Genomic DNA, 22,638 nt, shown 5'->3' with positions numbered 1-22,638 from the left:
CTTTATAGACACATCGGAGCCATGCCATGGACTAAACCATCGACTAGGAGTGGGGAAACCTCTCCTCCCCTACCCTTGGGCTGTTCCCGGTAGCCCAAGACAATGGACTTATGCGTGACCAGTGTTGTGTTGGGAGATCTCTGGAGGAAGAAGAGTGGGGGCTCTTAGCTGCGGCAAGACCTCACGCCCGTTGGTGATTGTGGACTTATTATGGACCTTAGGAATAACATGGATTTTTGATTTGGTATGCTGCCCGCCTTAATAAACCCCGTTGGATCGTTCTTAGTCCGGTGGTCTCTTCTTGCTCTGCCGCATACCCCGTCACAATCCCTAGGTACATTCACCGGCCCCTGGGAATTCCCCGGAGGGCTTCCCGATACCCCACTCGCTACATCTGTCGCCAGAGCTCCGCTGCATTCTGGATCTGATGTCCCAGGCAGTAATGTCTGCAGAAGCAGGGGAGTGCTGTTGGCTATGCTTCCTGTATGCTTCTCCCAAATAAGTCCTGATAGGAAATGCTCAATAGTGAGGAGAGGCGACTCCTGAGCTGCGGGTATGGTGCCCTGTGGTACCTTTTTTTCTTTTTGACTCCCATCTGTGAGGTATTGGGCTCTGTTAGAGTTAGCTGGATGGTGGTTTCTTTGGCCCAGGTCAGGAGCTATGCACGTACATGTCTCTATCTCCTCATGGCCAGGTCACGCCCCTAACCCGCTCCTTTATAATGGGAACATTTTTTTAATGAAGCCCTCCTCTACGTCTCTTCCAAGGGGCATTGGAGTGCGTCCAAATTTTTGGCAGCCCTTGCAGTCACTGCATACTCAATAACAGTGAACATGTTGTTACCGAGGCCCTCCTCTATGTCGCTTTAAATTGGTATTGGGGTTTTTCCTAAATTTAGGCAGCTGTTGCAGTCACTGCATATGCTATAACACTATAGGAGACTTTCTCCTTAATAATGGGAACAACAAAGCATAGTCAGCTGATGGCCCTCTAACAATAGTGAGGGTCGACTGCTGGCCCTTTAAGAATAGTAAGGCCTCCTGATGGTTCTATGAAAATAGGCTTTATGACTTTCAATGTCCCTCCTTCATAAATGAAGCAGGATGTGTCTGATTATGTCTCACACACCACATGGCCAGATAAGGTAGTAAAATGTTAAAATGACATTTAATGGTAAATGTTTTTTCACCATTGAAAGCAATGCAGCAGTGCAAAAACACATCAGAAACGCTATGTGTGAACATAGCCCAGGGTGTGGAAGATCATTTTTGTTTTTGGTTATTTATTTTGCCTTATATACAAGTCATTACCCTGGAAAGGATGTTCCTTAACATTTTTCCCAGGAAAATCCATTTTGGTTTAGTTTTTGTATCTTTTATTGTGAGCTCATAAGAGTTACGTAACACTCTGACAACATTGTTCACAACAGTGACCTGGGAGTCAGAGATGCTTCCAGGGGTCTTCTCCATGCTGTTCCCATGTCATTTGAGCACTGTTCCCATCAATTTGAGCAACTTTTAGGCCCCCTGCAGACCTCCGAGGGGTGCCACCAGGAAAATGCTCCAGTTTCCCATAGACTTACATTGGGCTCGTTGCTCGGGTGCTCGTTGCTCGACTCAAGCAACGAGCACCCGAGCATTTTAGTGCTCGCTTCTCAATAGCTATTCTACCAAAACCATGTAAATCTCCTACAAAACCTGAAAACTTTAGGCCAATCTCACTTCTGAATGGTGATTTTAAAATATATTCAAAGATGTTAGAGAATAGACTAAATAAAGTCCTCCCTCACTTGATATCTCCAGATCAAGTAGGATTTGTACCTGGGAGATAGGCCAGGGATAGTACGAGACGTATGCTTGATCTATTATATGTAGCTGAGAAAACCAGGATTCCCTCTCCTCTGCATTCATTGGGAAAGAGCGAGGTAGATGCTGGGCTGTGATGCGCGGTGAAACCCTGCCCACAGCCCATCAATCAGGGGGGAGCGCGTCACTGGGTCACACCCGGCTGCAGCCGGAACTTGATGTGACTTCAGCGGATGTCAGAGCCGGCTGCAGCCGCGGTCACGTGATGCCTGGTGAGCGGTCAGCGATAGCATCGCTCACAGGCAAGAATCACAACAGATAGTAAGAAAAGAAAAAACGTATTTCCACCATTTAAATTGATTGGGCCATTTTATATAGTAGTAGACAACCTATTTAAAAAAACACATGTGCCTTTGAAATACATTTCCTAGAAAAGCCTGGCATAAGTGATCCAGTTCTCTTGCTTTACACATTAGGTTTCTCATGGGATTACAAACCTAGCTTCTTTATGTAAAAGCAATGTTCTTCTGTCATACAATGTGTTAGCCAATAAATTTTCACTTCCTAAACTTTATTTTCAATATATCCAACTTAGAAGCTTCCTCTCTGCTTGCACTAATATCCTTAGATTCCATCCAATATCCAGAGTTTCACATTAGGGAAAAAGGGTTACGATAAGGGGCTTTCTATTTTGTATAATATACTAAACTGGTAAAATGGTACCAAGACTTAGGGGTATCCTTTAGATGCGAGCAGTGGCATCATGCATTAACTTGGTCTGCTATAAGTACCTTGTGTATTAACCACCTCAGATTATCCAAGAAAATATAGATGTTAGATGTCAGATATCAAAGTCAGTTCTCAGACAGGATAATTAGCCTCAAACTGACATTATTCTGATGTTTGACTTTGATATCTGATCATGTCCTAAAATGAACACTGCACATATGAATCTAAGTAGAATCATTCTTGGCGACTTCCTGCACACTGGCTGCAGTATCCACCTTTTCAGATGCTCCTATGAGACAAGAAATAGAATTACTTTTGTAAGCCTTCCACACTAGGTTGGCAATTTGTAATCCACCACTGCATTAAGGTGACCATGTTTAGCTCACAGCAGTCTCAGGACTACTAATAGCTCTGCTCCTCCACGATTCTCAACTATGCTCATATTCCGTCTTCTCTCAGCTTCCCACAAAGCTGTACTAACTTCCATGATAATGCTTCTGCTACTTTTGATGAATTACTATTCTGATAGAATCTATTTTCTGTATGATATTGTCTTGTGTTGTAACTACAGGCACTCTAATGTACTAGGCCCAACAGCCATTAATATAGCTGAAACTCCTCCATGAGTTTCCCACTAGTTGCTAACCCTTTGTCATCCAAACTCCTGCAGCTATCAATGGTTTTTACAGTACACTTATAAATCAATGCAACAGTCGAGAAAAGTGCATCAACATAAATCAATGCAATTACTTTATGATCATTAGGTGGTGCTGATCATTATTCCACTTGCGTACATAATAAATAACATTTTTTAAATATTTTATTTTAATATACATGTTCTCTTATTATAGATCATTGCCAAAAGCCTGACAACATAAAAGAAGCTCAATTACAAGGTGAATGGAATGAAGAAACTTACCCACCTGGTACGGTTGCAAATTTTGACTGCCTTCCAGGATACACCCAGGATGGACTCATTAAAATGGCATGTATTGAAGGCACTTGGTGGCAAATTGGTAAAGGCAAATGTAAAGGTAATTAAAATCTAAACTATCAAAAATTTTCAGTGTCTTGATGTTGGTGAAATTCAATGAATAAATAAAATGGCCACCATTTATTAATGATTTTTCACCTACATTTGCACATACAGTGGCTTGCAAAAGTATTCACCCTCTTGGCATTTTTTGTGTTTTGCTACCTCACAACCTGGAATTTCATTGGTTTTTTTGAGGTTTTGCATCAGTTGATATAAGGAACATGCCTACCGCTATGACTGCCTCGCCTTGGAATAAATATTGAATGTATTGTATGAAGTTACAATGATGTGTGGTATATACATAATTTTTCCTAATTGAAGTACAGTGTCTTGAATCAATAGGAATGCTGTTCAATTAGTGTTAAAGAAATAAAACTAACCCAAATAGTTACATTTCTCCCATAGCATATAGAAAAGAAGATCATAATGCTATTGATGAGAACATTAGTGGAAGTAGAATGTAGCTTTGATGTAAAAGAGAAAAATAAAAGTACTTCTCAAATTCTCTTTATTGGTGCCATTTAATGTGACCAAGTGTGTTATGAAAATTTGTGTTAGTATAATTTAACATTTAACTGGTCAACAATGGACAGTGTTAAGAAATAAAACAAGTTATTAATTATTAATCAACTAAGTAAATAATCTAATAATAAATCTAATAATATCCTACTAAAGATAATAGTAAGAGAAGTTGATTACTAATTTTATAATGCGCCTATTGCTATATTTAATGAGAAAATGGAATACCACTATGGTTCGTTTATTAAAGTATGTAATCAGAGTTGAGAACACCATTATAATATAGCTGAAATTACATCAAATCAGGGATGTATACATTAAAATGACGCGACCCTTGCTGTGATCCATTCGGAGAGCTAGGCGTTACTATCTTGTGGCCGTTATTGTAGCCAATCCCAATGCGCCGCGTCGGTGAGACATTTCCGTCAGTAAACTCCTATGAGATTGGAGTATTGGTGAAGGCGGACCCCAATTTTGAATTGCATCCAATTGGAGACATACTCACTGAATGACGAGGCCGTTGCTATTATCCAATCAAGGGCTTAGATGTCACTGTCATGTGACTGCTATTGCAGCCAATTAGAATGTGCTACGTCATTATAACGTCTCTAATGACAAACTCCTTTGTGATTGGAGTATCGGAAAGAGCGGATCTATTTATTGGATGGGAATTTCTATGGCAACAACAGGGTAAGATGCTCTCTGAGACGTATCACTATGTCTCTCTTATCTAGCTATGATGTAATGTGATTGGTCTGTTACTTTGACACTGTCTGTTGATGATTTTATGACTTACATCACTTCCTGCACTTCGTTGGAGCTACTCACATTGGTTGTGACCTATATACAAAGGCTATATATATGAGGCGTATATGACTGGCAGCCATTTATGCCCTTGTCCCATCCCCAGATAACGCCGTACACATGGTGAAATATGTTGGGAGGACTTGTGCTATAAGTACAAATTGTCCTATTCTGCTCTATAAATGGTGGCACCCTGGGGTGTCATCAAATGAATATACATAAGTGTTTATTGCTAAAAATATGTGAGGACGAAGAGGGATAATATTTTATACCCTTACGCATTTAATATATACTTGCCATGTAATGTCTTCACATCCTGTTCAGTCCAGTTGTGTCCGGATCCCAGAGTTCCAAGCGGCGGAAGTTCGTCGACCGCCATATTGGGACAACTAAGTGATGGGTGTCTCAATATGGAAACTGCTGGTGGTACTAGCCTCTTGTGCGGTACCACCAGCGGAACACTGTCGCACCACACACACACACTGTATACGCCGTACGCACCGCACACACACACACACTGTATACTCTGCATGCACTACAAACATGCAGTATACGCCGTACGCACCACACACACTGTATACGCCGTACACACCACACACACACACAAACACACTGTATACGCCGTACGCACCACACACACACACACACACACAAACACTGTATATGAAGCGCCCCATGGGCCGCGTGGGGAACCCGGAACCGGGCCTCTGGTGGGATGCTGGGGGTGGTAGTCTCAGTGTGGCGGCGACCCAGTCCGTGGCTCAAGGTGGTCAAACCAGTGGCAGTCTTAGTGTAATAACAAATGTCCGACTACGCCACCCGTGGATTGCGGTCAGTGGGGACCGCCGCTGCGCTGCAGACCGCTGAGGCTGATGTTGTAAGCGCAGCCAAGTATGGGATAACTCCCCACGGGAGAAGTATTGCCTCAGGGCAGCTAGTGTGGATGATGGGAGTGATGGTGTGAGCGTCCCAGTACTAATGGTGCTGGTGCGGCGATGAAACACAGAGACGTGTGGTGCAGTTCAGGGTCTTTACTGATGCTATAAAGCAGACCCTCCCAGGAGTACTGGTTAGCAGTAGAGGCCTGGTCAGTCTGTGAGCAAGTAGGATCTCCCCTGGCCAGGCGGAGTTGTAGGCCTCCCCGTCTATCTGCACTCTTTCCTGGCTACCTTGCAGTAAGCGGTTGCAAATAGCCCACGTCCCTGAGTATACCGTGTGGTGCTCACCCATATGGCTGGTGACTTGGGGCCTTCTGTTAGCCTCCGCTCCTGGATGGCGGCGCTGGTCCCTTTCTTGTGACTGAGCCTCCGGGCAGGGGCGTACATAGAAGTCATGGGGCCCCATAGCAGAAGCTCTAATTGGGCCCCCCCCCCTACAAAAAAAAAATATTTGTCTGTGTCACAGAAGAGCAGATCTCATAACTTTCCAGCCTTTACATAGTAATTTACCTCCTTCTGAAGTCGTAGATTCCTCCTTCATTGCCCCCATAAAGTATGATGCCAACAAAAGTGCCCCCCAAACAGTATGATACCCCTATGGTGCATTCCTCCACATTAGCCTCCACATGCACAGTATAATGACCCTATTGTACCCCACTTCAACTCCCACGGCAAAGTATGGTGACCCTAACACAGTATAATCCCCCAACTGTGAACCTCGCAGAGCCCTCCATACACTCTCATGGCCCCCACACAGCCCTCCAAACAGTATAATGGCCCCCACACAGCCCTCCAAACAGTATAATGACCCCACACAAACCTTCATACTGTATAATTGCTTTCATGCAGTATAATGGCCCCCCACATAGCCCTCAAAATATTATAATGGCCCCACATAGCATTCCATATAGTATAATGCACCACCAATAATCTTCCATAAAGTATAATGTGCCCCCCATAATCCTCCATATAGTATAATGTTCCCCCCATAAACCTCCATATAGTATAATGAACTTCCCATGGTCCTCCATAGAATATAATGCACTCCCCATAGTCCTCCATACAGTATATAACACACCCCATAGGGTAAAATGCAGCCCCCATATAGTATAATGCATGCCACAGTCCAGCAGTATTATGGGCACCACGTACTCACTGATTTTAAAATACCGTATATTTTAAATAAGCCGACCCGAATATAAGCCGAGGCCCCTAATTTTACCACATAAAAATGGGAAAACCTATTGACTTGAGTATAAGCCTAGGGTGGGAAATGCAGCAGCTACTGGTAAATTTCCCCATCCTCGTATGTGTGGCCCCCTCAATCCCACAATCCCTGGTATGTGTGGCCCCCACAATCCCACAATCCCTGGTATGTGTGGCCCCCTCAATCCCACAATCCCTGGCATGTGTGGCCCCTTCATTCCCACAATCCCTGGCATGTGTGGCCCCCTCAATCCCACAATCCCTGGCATGTGTGGCCCCCTCAATCCCACAATCCCTGGCATGTGTGGCCCCCTCAATCCCACAATTCCTGATATGTGTAGCCTCCTCAATCCCCCAATCCTGGCATGTGTGGCCTCCTCAATCCCCAAATCTTGGTATGTGTGGCCTCCTCAATCCCCAAATCCTGGTATGTGTGGCCTCCTCAATCCCCAAATCCTGGTAAGTGTGGCCTCCTCAATCCCCAAATCCTGGTATGTGAGGCCTCCTCAACCCCCCCAATCCTGGTATGTGAGGCCTCCTCAATCCCCCATTCCTGGTTTGTGAGACCTGCTCAATCCCCCATTCCTGGTATGTGTGGCCTCCTCAATCCCCCTATCCTGGCATGTGTGGCCTCCTCAATCCCCCATTCGTGGTATGTGTGGCCTCCTCAATCCCCCAATCCTGGCATGTGTGGCCTCCTCAATCCCCCAATCCTGGCATGTGTGGCTTCGTCAATCCAAGTATCCTGGCATGTGTGGCCCCCTCATCCCCCAATCACTGCACACAAAACAATAAACACTAATACTCACCTTCCTTCCTCACCTCTGCTCCAGCGCTGAGTCCTGTCTGCAGCAGCTCATGTCGGCATCTGAGCAGCGCGCGCTCTCAGAAGCCGAGGTGAGCTGCTGCCGGCACATTCACTCCTCTCTCGTGAATATGCTTTCTCTTTAGCGGCGGCCACTGACAGCAGGAGCCGTGGCTCAGCGCTCCTCCGTCCCCGCTACTAAAGAGAATGAATATTCCGTCTTCTCCACGCCCATGGGAGTGGAGAAGAGGGAATATTCATGTCTCTTTAGCAGCGGGCACACTTGGTAGCTGCAGCAGCAGCTACTGTGTGTGCTCCGCTCCTCCACTGCCGCAACCCGCTCCTCTGCAGCCGCAACCTCTTACTCACCTATCCTCCTCGTTCCCACGCTGCTTGGGGCCCTCCCGGCTCACGGGCCCCCTCCCGCCATGGGCCCCATAGCAGTGGCGTGGTCTGCCGCCATTGGCGGTACGCCACTGCCTCCGGGCTTCTATGGCCAGAGGACCTGGAATCCCCTGCCGGCTGGTTTCTGCTGCTGGGTGTATATCAGTCCCCACAGCCTCGGACTCCGGTGTCCGGTTGTAGTGTCCTCAGCCAGGGCGAGCTCTGCTCAGCTCCAGCCCCTGGTCTTCAGCTACTGTTCCTACAGAGCTCCTGCTGTATCTTTCCCTCTCCAGGCTATAACTCACCTAATCCCGCCCCAGACCCAGTTTATAAGGGCAGATTCCTCCCCTCCCAGGTCTGGGCGGGCAGTGTTGCATGCTTAGGGCTCCTGACCAGAGAAACCTCCCACCTGCTCTCAAACGTAATATTTCTATTACTGTGGCAACCAGACCCCTGGTTGCCACAGTACTGTATGCGCCATAGACACCACACACACACACACACACACACAAACACAAAATGTATACGCCGTACGCACCACACACACACACACACTGTATACGCCATGCGCCACCACACACACACACTGTATACGCCATACGCACCACACACACACACTGTATACGCTGTACGCACCACACACTCACTGTATACGCTGTACGCACCACACACTCACTGTATACGCTGTACGCACCACACACTCACTGTATACGCTGTACGCACCACACACACTGTATACGCTGTATGCACCACACACACACACACTGTATACGCCGTACGCACCACACACAAACACTGTATACGCCGTACACAAACACTGTATACGCCGTACGCACCACACACACACACTCTATACGCCATACGCATCACACACATACTGTATACTCCGTACGCACCACACACACACACACATTGTATACGCCGTATGCAGCACACACACACACTGTATACACCGTACGCACCACACACACTGTACACGCTGAACACACCACACACACACAATGTATACGCCGTACACACCACACACACACACACACTGTATACAACGGACGCGCCACACACACACTGTATACACCGTACCCACCACATACACACTGTATACGCCGTTCGCACCACACACGTACACTGTATACGCTGTACACACTACACACACACTGTATACACCATACGCACCACACACATACTCCAATCTACATTTCTCAATTGGTGCATATTAAAGATAATATATCTCTTGCTAAATAGCTGGCACCTACTGATGGAAGTCTAGGTTAGGTCGTTTAAACATAAATGAATACTTGAAGAGGAAAAATACGACCATATAAACCCAACACAATTATAAAAATTAACTTTTATTCATAAATAGTATAAAAAGTTTACTTCATAATATAGGGTACAATGCAGAAATACAGAAAAACACATATCATGTAGAAAAAACCGTCTCACTGAAGGGACGATGCGATCCGCATATATAGGGGGCCTCGGCGCCACAGCAAAAACATATATATCTAGTCCTTCATCTGTTATACCAATATAGCGGACTAACAAATAGCCACAGTATAATACCCATGGTAGTATCCATATAACAGTGCATATCATAAGTAGTACTTAGAGGTTCCTCAAAGAGGACTCATGATCAGTATTAGCAAAATGCCATGTGCCAGCACCTAGACTGTACTTGTCAATATATCAAATGCACGGTATAAAAATAGATAAGATACAAAATAGAATGAAGAGCAAGTGCTGCATTATATCAGAAGGATTACCTGGGCCACAGGCTGTGATGCAAAGGATCCCCCACGTGGATCGCTCGCCCACCCCAACGCACGTTTCGGCGTTTGCCTTCTTCAGGGGGCGTCAACTTCCTAGAGGGGAGTGTGGATTTAAATATTGTGTTTGGCCAATCAAATAGAGGGGGTGGACCCGTAGTAACGCGCGTAGCATCCCCGCTGCCGAGCAACCGGTGACGCGGGCGTCATGCAAGGAATCACATGACGGTCACATGGACCCACGTGATGCAGGTCCTTGCATGAAGACGCCAGGCGGCACGGGGCACTCAGAAAGCGGCGACGCTCGCGCGTAAGGTCCTATTATACTCACATAGATGGGGAACATAACGGAAGGTATACATTAACATTGCGTGATGTTAATGTATACCTTCCGTTATGTTCCCCATCTATGTGAGTATAATAGGACCTTACACGCGAGCGTCGCCGCTTTCTGAGTGCCCCGTGCCGCCTGGCGTCTTCATGCAAGGACCTGCATCACGTGGGTCCATGTGACCGTCATGTGATTCCTTGCATGACGCCCGCGTCACCGGTTGCTCGGCAGCGGGGATGCTACGCGCGTTACTACGGGTCCACCCCCTCTATTTGATTGGCCAAACACAATATTTAAATCCACACTCCCCTCTAGGAAGTTGACGCCCCCTGAAGAAGGCAAACGCCGAAACGTGCGTTGGGGTGGGCGAGCGATCCACGTGGGGGATCCTTTGCATCACAGCCTGTGGCCCAGGTAATCCTTCTGATATAATGCAGCACTTGCTCTTCATTCTATTTTGTATCTTATCTATTTTTATACCGTGCATTTGATATATTGACAAGTACAGTCTAGGTGCTGGCACATGGCATTTTGCTAATACTGATCATGAGTCCTCTTTGAGGAACCTCTAAGTACTACTTATGATATGCACTGTTATATGGATACTACCATGGGTATTATACTGTGGCTATTTGTTAGTCCGCTATATTGGTATAACAGATGAAGGACTAGATATATATGTTTTTGCTGTGGCGCCGAGGCCCCCTATATATGCGGATCGCATCGTCCCTTCAGTGAGACGGTTTTTTCTACATGATATGTGTTTTTCTGTATTTCTGCATTGTACCCTATATTATGAAGTAAACTTTTTATACTATTTATGAATAAAAGTTAATTTTTATAATTGTGTTGGGTTTATATGGTCGTATTTTTCCTCTTCAACCACACACATACTGTATACGCTGTATGTACCACACACACACAGTATTCACCATACGCAGTACACACAAACACTGTATACGCCGTACGCACCACACACATACTGAATACATTGTACGCACCACACACACTGTATACACCATACGCACCACACACACACTGTAAACGCTGTACGCACCACACACACACATTGTATACGCCATATGCACCACACACACACACACACTGTATACACCGTACGCAACACACACACACACACACACACATACTGCATACGCTGTATGCACCACACACGCACCCACACTGTATAGGCCGTACGCAACACACACACACACACACTGTATACGCCGTATGCACCACACACACACTGTATATGCTGTACGCACCACACACACACACTGTATATGCCATACGCACCACACACACACACTGTATACGTTGTACACACCACACACACACTGTATACGCCGTATGCACCACACACACTGTATACGCCATACGCACCACACACACTGTATACGCCGAACGCATCACACACACGCAATGTATACGCCGTACGCACCACACACAAACACTGTATATACCGCACGCACCACACACACACATTGTATACGCTGTACGCACCACGCACACACGCACATTGTATACACCGTACGCACCACACACATACTGTATACGCCGCACGTACCACACACACAGTATTCACCATACGCAGTTCACACAAACACTGTATACGCCGTACGAACCACACACAAACTGTATACATTGTATGCACCACACACACTGTATATGCCGTACGCACCACACATACTGTATACACCGTACGCACCACACACACACATTGTATACACCGTATGCACCACACAAACACACTGTATACACCGTACGCAACACACACACACACACACACTGTATACGCTGTACGCACCACACACACATGCACACTGTATAGGCACCACAAACATACTGTATACGCCGTACGTACCACACACATACAGAAACACACACTGTATTCACCATGCGCAGTACACACATACTGTTTACGCCGTACGCACCACACACATACGGTATACATCGTACGCCCCACACACACTGTATACGCCGTATGCACCACATACACTGCATACACCATACACACCACACACACACTGTATATGCTGTTTGCACGACACACACTCTATACACCGTACGCATCACACACACAAACTGTATACATCTTCCGCACCACACACACACCTTGTATACGCTGTATGCACCACACACACACTGTATACGCCATACGCACCACACACACTGTATATGCTGAACGCACCACACACACACACACACAGTATACGCCGTATGCACCAGACACACTGTATACGCCGTACGCACTACACACACAAAAACACTGTATATGCCGTACGCACCACACACACTGTATACGCCGTATGCACGACACACACACTGTATACGCCGTACGCACCACACACACACTGTATATGCCGTACGCATCACACACAAAATGTATATGCCGTATGCACCACACACACACTATATACGCCATACGCACCACACACACTGTATATGCAGTACGCATCACACACAATGTATGCGCCGTTTGTACCACACACACTGTATACGTCGTATGCACAACACACACACAATGTATACGCCTTACGCACCACATACACACACACATACACACACTATACGCCATACGCAACACACACACATACACACACTGTATACACTGTACGCACCACACACACACACACTGTATATGACGTACGCATCACACACAGACACACACTGTATACACCGTACACACCACACACACACGCACTGTATACACCGTATGCAACACACACACTTTGTATACACCGTATGCACCACACACACACTGTATACGCCTTACGCACCATACACACACTGTATACGCCTTACGCACCATACACACACTGTATATGCCTTTTGCACCACACACACACTCTGTATATGCCATACGCACCACACACACACTGTATACGCCGTACGCACCACTTTACACACACACACTCTGTATACGCCGTATGCACCACATACACACACATTGTATACGCCGTACGCACCACAAACACACACACACACACTGTATACGCCATACGCACCACACACACACACTGTAAAGGACGTACACACCACACACACAGTATACGCCGTATGCACCAAACACACAAAAGCTGTATTCGCCATATGCACCACACACACACACTGTACACGCCATATGCACCGCACACAAACACACACACACTGTAGACGCCGTATGCACCACAGACTGTAGACGCAGTATGCACCACACACTGTAGACTCCATATGCACCACACACTGTATACGCCGTATGCACCACACACTGTATACGCCGTATGCACCACACACTGTATACGCCATATGCACCACACACTGTATACGCCGTATGCACCACACACTGTATACGCCGTATGCACCACACACTGTATACGCCGTATGCACCACACACACTGTAAATGCCGTATGCACCACACACACACACTGTAAACGCCGTATGTACCACATACACACACACACTGTATACGCCGTACGCACCACTCACACACTGTATACGCCGTACGCACCACTCACACACTGTATATGCCGTACGCACCACACACACACTGTATACGCTGTACGCACCACACACACACACACACACACACACACACTGTATACGCCGAACACACCACACACTGTATACGCCGAACACACCACACACTGTATACGCCGTACGCACCACACACAAACACTGTATATGCCGTACGCACCACACACACTGTATACGCCGTACGCACCACACACACAAACTGTATACGCTTTACACACCACACACACTATATATGCTGTACACACCACACACTGTATACACCGTGCGCACCACATACACACACTGTATACGGCATGTGCACAAGACACACTGTATACACCGTAAGCACCACACACACAATATATACGCCGTACGCAACACACACACACAGTATACGCCGTACGCACCACACAAACACACTGTACACTGTGTTCCAAATTATTATGCAAATAATTTTTTCTAAGATTTTCCCAAATTACCTATATGAATTGCAGTCATTGTAATTTTCCAGTCAAATAACTATTAGAGTACAATTGAAAGGTTTTTGTACAAACTGCCTATGATAACAGTATATTTTAAAAAAAATAAAACACTCAAACTGCACTCAAAATGCATGTTCCAAATTATTATGCACAGCAGAGTTTTCATCCTTTTCATTTTAATAAAGAACAAAAAATGGTCATTTTTGAAATTATAAGCATTAGCAGGTTATTACAAACTGAAATCAAACAGTTTTCAACTCAAAACTTTATTCTAGGTGATGTAACATTTGCACATAGGACCCCTTGTTCGAAAGGAGCTTCTGAACTCTCTCGTCCATTGAATTTGTCAGGTTTTGGATGGTTTCTGCTTCAATTGTTTTGCATGAGGACAGAATACCCTCCCAGAGCTGTTGCTTAGATGTGAACTGCCTCCCGCCATCATAGACACTCCTTTTGATTATGCTCCAGAGGTTCTCAATGGGGTTGAGGTCAGGGGAGCATGGGTGCCACACCATAAGTTTGTCCCCTTTTATGCCCACAGCAGCCAGAGATGCAGATGTGTTATGTGCAGCATGAGACGGGGCATTATCATGCATGAAATGATCTCGATTGTCCAGATGGATGGAGTGGAGGATGGCTGGTTAATGGACACCCCATGCAAACACGGCTACGGCGCCAACAAGGAGGAGGTGGAGTAATGTTTTGGGCTGGAATCATGGGGAGAGAGATTGTCGGCCCTTTTAGGATCCCTGAAGGGGTAAAGATTAGTGTTGAGCGAGCACTAAAATGCTCGGGTGCTCGAAGCTCGGGCCGAGCTCACTGTGATACTCGGGTGCTCGACCCGAGCAACGAGCCCAATGTTAGTGTATGGGAGACTCGAGCATTTTTGCGGCGGCTCCCCCGGCAGTCTTTTAAAAGCCTAACAAGTGCACAAAAAAATAGTGACAGTGCTCAAATGACATGGGGACAGCATGGGGATCACCCCAGGAAGCATTTCTGACCCACAGGTCACTGCAGTCAACAACGTGGTCAGAGGTATTAAGCCACTTTTACGGGCTCAAAATAAAACGTTCAAAAACGAAAGTGAAAGTGCTTTCCTGTGAAATATGTTAAGGATAGTGTTGAGCGATACCTTCCGATATCAGGAAATATCGTATCGGATTGGATCGGACCGATACCCAAAAAGTATCGGATATCGCCGATTCCGATACAGGAAACCAATGCAAGTCAATGGGATACAAATATCGGAATGAAAATAAACCCTTTCTTTCCTTGTAGGTTAATTCTACATGAAGTAAAACAACTAAGAATAATGTAGAATGTATTAGCGAAAAGCCGGCAATTCATCAGCGGCATACACCGGTACCCGACAATTTGCAACAGAAAGAATAGAGCTTCACACATAGATTAGATAGATAGAAACATGTCAGTCACATATATATGAAGTACAGTGACAGTGTTGCTTACTGTACTTGTCATTTAGTGTAAAGGATTTATTTAAAAATATAATAGTGTTTTCATGCACCGTCTCTTTAAAAAAGCCGGCCGGCAATTCAGCATCTGTACCCGACAATTTAGAATAGAAGGAATAGAGAATCACACATAGATTAGATAGATAGAAACATGTCAGTCACATATATATGAAGTACAGTGACAGTGTTGATTACTGTACTTGTCATTTAGTGTTAAAATAAAGGATTTATTTTAAAAAAATTGGCGTGGGGTTCCCCTTAATTTTAGTCTCTAGCGGAGGTTAAGCAGATGGCTGGGGCAGATGTTTGAAGCCTGGGAAGGGGGTAATACCCACGGAGCTTCCCAGGCTACTAATATCAGCCCCCAGCTGAATACCTAGCCTTTACTAGCTATTAAAATGGGGGACCCCCTCAAAAAAATTACGTGGGGTCCCCCCTAATTTAATAGCTAGCAAAGGCTAGGCAGACAGCTGGGGGCTGATATTAATAGCCCAGGAAGGGTGCCATGAATATTGGCCCCCTCCCAGGCTAGAAACACCTGCCGTCAGCCGCCCCAGAAATGGCGCATCCATAGGATGCGCCAATTCTGGCACTTAGCCTCGCACTTCCCACTGCCCTGGTGCGGTGGCAGTGGGGTAATAGGGTTGGGGTTGATGTCAGCTTATAATGCCAGCTGACATCAAGCCCAGGTTAGTAATGGAGAGGCGTCTATAAGACACCCCCATTACTAACCCCATAGTCAAAGTTAAAAAAAAAACACAAACACCCAGAATAAAGTCCTTTAATTGAAATAAACACACAATTCTTTATTGTTCTAAATTAAACTCTACTTACCATCATTCCCATTCCAGCTGAAGCCCACGATCTCCTGCAATAAAAGAAAAATAATAAAGCAACCTCATCCTTACCTTCCCATGGTTCCCAGGACAGCTCCAGCTCTGCTACATCGAGATGACAGGCTGGACCGCAGCAGAACGCTGCCATCCAGCCTGTCATCCTGCAGACACTGAGAAGAGCAGGCTTGCTTGCGCTCCACAGTGTCTCTCTGTGACGGCATCCAGATGAGCCGAGTTCATGTCCAATGAACTCAGATCACCTCATGCACGTCACTGACAGCGTGGGAGAATTCTCCTGCACTCAGCGCTTCAGCGTGAGAATTTTCCCACGCTGTCAGTGACGTGCATGAGGTGAGCTGAGTTCATTGGACATGACCTCACCTCATTTACGTCACTGACAGCGTGGGAAAATTCTCACGCTGAAGTGCTGAGTGCAGGAGAATTTTCCCACGCTGTCAGTGACGTGCATGAGGTGAGCCGAGTTCATTGGACATGACCTCGGCTCATCTTTATGCCGTCACAGAGAGACACTGAGAAGCGCAAGCATGCCTGCGCTTCTCAGTGTCTGCGGGATGACAGGCTGGATGGCAGCGTTCTGCTGCGGTCCAGCCTGTCATCTCGATGTAGCAGAGCTGAAGCTGTCCTGGGAACCATGGAAAGGTAAGGATGAGGTTGCTTTATTATTTTTCTTTTATTGCAGGAGATCGTTGGCTTCAGCTGGAAAGGCGTGATGGTAAGTATAGTTTAATTTAGAACAAGAAAGAATTGTGTGTTTATTTCAATTAAAGGACTTTATTCTGGGTGTTTGTGTTTTTTTTAAATACTTTACTAGAAATTCATGGTGGTCATGTCTAATATTTGCGTGACCCCATGAATTTCGGGCTTAGGGCCAGCTGATAATGTCAAGCTGGCCTTAACCTCTTTATTACCCAGTGAGCCACCGCACCAGGGCCCTGGATGAGTTGGGTACAGCGCCAGAAGATGGCGCTTCTATGAACGCGCCATTTTCCGGGGTGGCTGCGGACTGCAATTTGCAGCGGGTGGGGCCCAGAAAGCTTGGGCCTCCCTGCGCTGCGGATTCCAGCCCCCAGCTGCCTAGTTGTACCTGGCTGGACACAAAAATAGGGCGAAGCCCCACGTATTTTTTTTTTATTATTTCATGAAATTCATGAAATAATTAAGAAAAAAAGGTCTTCCCTATATTGTTGTGTCCAACCAGGTACAAATAGGCAGCTGGTGGTTGGGGGCAGCCCGTTCCTGCCTGCTGTACCTGGCTGGACACAAATATAGTGCGAAGCCCCACGTCAATTTTTTTTTAATTAATTCATGAAATAATTTTTTAAAAAAAGGGCTTCCCTATATTGTTGTGTCCGGCCAGGTACAAATAGGCAGCTGGTGGTTGGGCGCAGCCCGTTCCTGCCTGCTGTACCTGGCTGGACACAAATATAGGGCGAAGCTCCACATCAATTTTTTTTAATTATTTCATGAATTTCCTGAAATAATTAAAAAAAAATTGACTTGGGGCTTCGCACTATATTTGTATCCAGCCAGGTACAGCATCCAGGAACGGGCTGCGCCCAACCACCAGCTGCCTATTTGTACCTGGCCAGACACAACAATATAGGGAAGCCCTTTTTTTCTTTATTATTTCATGAATTTCATGAAATAATTTAAAAAAAAAATACGTGGGGCTTCTCCCTATTTGTGTGTCCAGCCAGGTACAACTAGGCAGCTGGGGGATGAAATCTGCAGCGCAGGGAGGCCCAAGCTTTCTGCCCCCCCCCGGTGCAAATTGCAGTCCGCAGCCACCCTGGAAAATGGCGCGTTCATAGAAGCTGGATGCTGTACCTGGCTGGCATACAAAAATATGGCAAAGCCCACGTCAAAATTTTTGGGAAAAATTAATTAAAAAATAAATTATAATTTAGGGACTGCATCTTTATTAACTCCTCAAATGTCATTTAGTGTTAAAATAAAGGATTTATTGAAAAAAAAATTGGCGTGGGATCCCCCATAATTTAAGGCTCTAGCGGAGGTTAAGCAGACGGCTGGGGCAGATGTTTGAAGCCTGGAAAGTGGGTAATACCCACGGAGCTTCCCAGACTACTAATATCAGCCCCCAGCTGAATACCTAGCCTTTACTAACTATTAAAATGGGGGACCTCCCAAAAAAAATGACGTGGGGTACCCCCTATTTAATAGCTAGCAAAGGCTAGGCAGACAGCTGGGGGCTGATATTAATAGCCCAGGAAGGGTGCCATGAATATTGGCCCCCTCCCAGGCTACAAACACCAGCCGTCAGCCGCCCCAGAAATGGCGCATCCATAGGATGCGCCAACTCTGGCACTTAGCCTCGCTCTTCCACGCTGCCCTGGTGCGGTGGCAGGGGGTAATAGGGTTGGGGTTCATGTCAGCGCCAGCTGCCATGAAGCCCAGGTTAGTAATGATGGGCGTCTATAAGACACCCCCATTACTAACCTACAAAGTGTTAAAAAGAAAAAACACACTACACCCAGAAAAAAATAATTTATTTGAAATAAAACACACAATTTTATTTAATTCTTAGTTTACTAAAAAAAAATAGTTACCTGTCCACGTTCCTGCGCTGATCTCCCATGCACAGCTGTCACATCTGAAGATTTTGACAGCTGTGCATGGCTGCTGTAAGCTCACGCTGCCGGGAACACGTCCGCTCCCGGCAGCGGGAGCCACTGACTGAGGTCACCGGAGTGCATTCAGGCAGCGCAGCTCCGGAGACCTCCTTTACGGCACTGCTGTACCGTGGGAATTTCTCACGATACAGCAGGGCCGTAAAGGAGCTAACCGGAGCAGCGCTTCCTGAACTCCGGCGAACCCGCTTATGCAATGACGGGGCTGCTTTACGGCCCCATCATTCTAGCGGCGGCAGAGGTTCAGAGCGGTCACATTCTATGTGGCTGCTCTAAACTGGAGATCATCGTGGGACACTCGTGGACTACTATGGAGGGGTAAGGATAAGGTTGTGGTTTATTATTTTATATTTTATTACAGTAGATCGATGGCTTCGGGGAATTAGGTGTCTAGGTGAGTATAGGTGTAGTTTTTTATTTTTTACTTTATTTTAGGTGGCGATCGGCGGGGACAGGTAATGTATGAACTAATTTATTGTAGGCAACCACTGGCCACCAATGACATGTATTTAAAATTTATTGGGGACGCAGTAGGGCAATTTATATAGCAGGATCAGGCTGATGGAAACTACTTCTCCCATCGAGCTGATCCTGCTGGCACGAGTGGACCGGGGACAGACATAGGCCGATGGGAGTAGTAGTGTCACATCGGCCTATGTCTGCCTGCACGCACACACCCGCACACATTGCACAGACACCGCACACATCGCACAGACACCGCACACACCCGCAGACATCACGCAGACACACGCACAGACACCCACACACACCAATCATGACGGGCTGATCGTCTGGGAGGTGACGCTGTGCGGCCAGCCAATCACTGTAATGCCCACAAACAACATGGCTGCGGCATTACAGTGACTGGCTGGCAATCCCTGCATGTTCATTGGCTCTGTAAAGAGCACCAAACATGCAGGGCGGAGACCCGAGCTCCCGCCCGAGTAACCCGGAAATGCTCGGTGCTCGCCGAACATCCCGAGTAGCGTGATGCTCGGGCGAGTACCGAGCAGTGTCGAGCATGTTCGCTCAACACTAGTAAAGATGAACTCCATAATGTATGTTGAGTTTCTCAAACAGCACTTCCTGCCATGGTTCAAGAAGAAGAACCGTGCATTCCGCAGCAAGATCATTTTCATGCATGATAATGCCCCGTCTCATGCTGCACATAACACATCTACATCTCTGGCTGCTGTGGGCATAAAAGGGGACAAACTTATGGGGTGGCCCCCATGCTCCTCTGACCTCAACCCCATTGAGAAACCTCTGGAGCATCATCAAAAGGTGTGTCTATGATGGCGGGAGGCAGTTCACATTTAAGCAACAGCTCTGGGAGGGTATTCTGTCCTCATGCAAAACAATTGAAGCAGAAACCATCCAAAACCTGACAAATTCAATGAATGAGAGAGTTCAGAAACTCCTTTCGAACAAGGGGGCCTATGTGCAAATGTTACATCACCTAGAATAAAGTTTTGAGTTGAAAACTGTTTGATTTCAGTTTGTAATAACCTGCTAATGCTTATAATTTCAAAAATGACCATTTTTTGTTCTTTATTAAAATGAAAAGGTTGAAAACTCTGCTGTGCATAATAATTTGGAACATGCATTTTGAGTGCAGTTTGAGTGTTTTATTTTTTAAAAAATATACTGTTATCATAGGTAGTTTGTACAGAAACCTTTCAATTGTACTCTAATAGTTATTTGACTGGAAAATTACAATGACTGCAATTCATATAGGTAATTTGGGAAAATCTGAGAAAAAATTATTTGCATAATAATTTGGAACACAGTGTATACGCCGTTTGCACCATGCACACACACACTGTATACGCCGAATGCACAACACACAGAAAATGAATATGCCGTACGCCCCACACACACCCCGATACGCCGTACGCCCCCCACACTGTATACGCCGTATGCCCCACATACACACATACACACACTGTATACGCAGTACACACCACACACACACTGTATACGCAGTACGCACCACGCGCACACACTGTATACGCCGTATGCATCACACACACACTGTATACGCCGTTTGAACCACACACACACACACACTGTATACGCTGTATGCACAACACACACAATGTATACGCCTTATGCACCTCATACACACACCCACACACACACACTGTATACGCAGTATGCTCCACACACACACCGCATACGCCATACGCATCACACACTGTATATGCCGTACGCACCACACACACACTGTATATGACGTACGCATCACACACACACTGTATACTCCGTACGCACCACACACACACACTGTATACACCGTACGCACCACACACACACTGTATATGCTGTACGCACCACATACACACTGTATACACCGTATGTAACACACACACACTTTGTATACGCTGTACGCACCACTTTACACACACACACACACACTTTGCATACGCCATATGCACCACACACACTGTATACGCCATACGCACCACACACACACTGTATATGCCGTACGCACCATACACACACACACACTGTATACGTCATATGCACCACACACACGCTGTATACGCCGTACGCAACACACACTGTATAAGCCATACGCACCACACACACACACACAAACTGTATACGCCGTACGCACCATACACACACTCACACACTGTATACGCCGTACGCACCACTCACACACTGTATACGCCGTACACACCACACACACACTGTATACGCCGTACGCACTACACACAGATTCTATACACCTTATGCACCACACACACAGTGTATACGCCGTACGCACCACTCAGACACTGTATACGTCATACGCATCACACACACTGTATACGCCAAACGTACCACATACACAATGTATATGCTGTACGCGCCACACAGACACGCCATACGCAACACACACACTGTATACGCGGTACGCACCACACACACACACACACACACACACTGTATACGCCGAACACACCACACACAAACTGTATACGCCGTACGCACCACACACAAACTGTATACGCCGTACACACCACACACACTGTATATGCTGTACACACCACACACACACACTGTATATGCCGTATGCATCACACACACACACTGTATACGCCGTTTGAACCACACACACACACACTGTATACGCTGTATGCACAACACACACAATGTATACGCCTTATGCACCTCATACACACACACACGCACTGTATACGCAGTATGCTCCACACACACCGCATTCGCCATACGCATCACACACACTGTATATGCCGTACGCACCACACACACACTGTATATGACGTACGCATCACACACACACTGTATACACCGTACGCACCACACAAACACTGTATACGCTGTACGCACCACATACACACTGTATACACC

The 22,638-nt window shown here is 46.3% G+C and overlaps 1 protein-coding gene across 4 annotated transcripts in view; it reads left to right on the top strand.

Annotated features, from left to right (window-relative positions):
* LOC141156682 (coagulation factor XIII B chain-like) overlaps window positions 1-22,638 on the top strand; it is a 784,153-nt gene that overhangs the window by 56,408 nt on the left and 705,107 nt on the right. For all 4 annotated transcript variants that reach the window (XM_073642930.1, XM_073642929.1, XM_073642931.1 and 1 more), the window contains exon 2: window positions 3,386-3,568. In XM_073642930.1, the coding sequence (XP_073499031.1) occupies window positions 3,386-3,568 (183 nt within the window). The remainder of the gene's footprint in view (window positions 1-3,385; window positions 3,569-22,638) is intronic.

The sequence above is a fragment of the Phyllobates terribilis genome, unplaced genomic scaffold (genome assembly GCF_046119375.1).
Source record: "Phyllobates terribilis strain yellow unplaced genomic scaffold, ASM4611937v1 Scaffold_8__6_contigs__length_399053987, whole genome shotgun sequence".
Lineage (NCBI taxonomy): Eukaryota > Metazoa > Chordata > Amphibia > Anura > Dendrobatidae > Phyllobates > Phyllobates terribilis.
The sequence above is the reverse complement of the archived record's forward strand: the minus strand, read 5'-3'. Positions and strand labels throughout refer to the sequence as shown.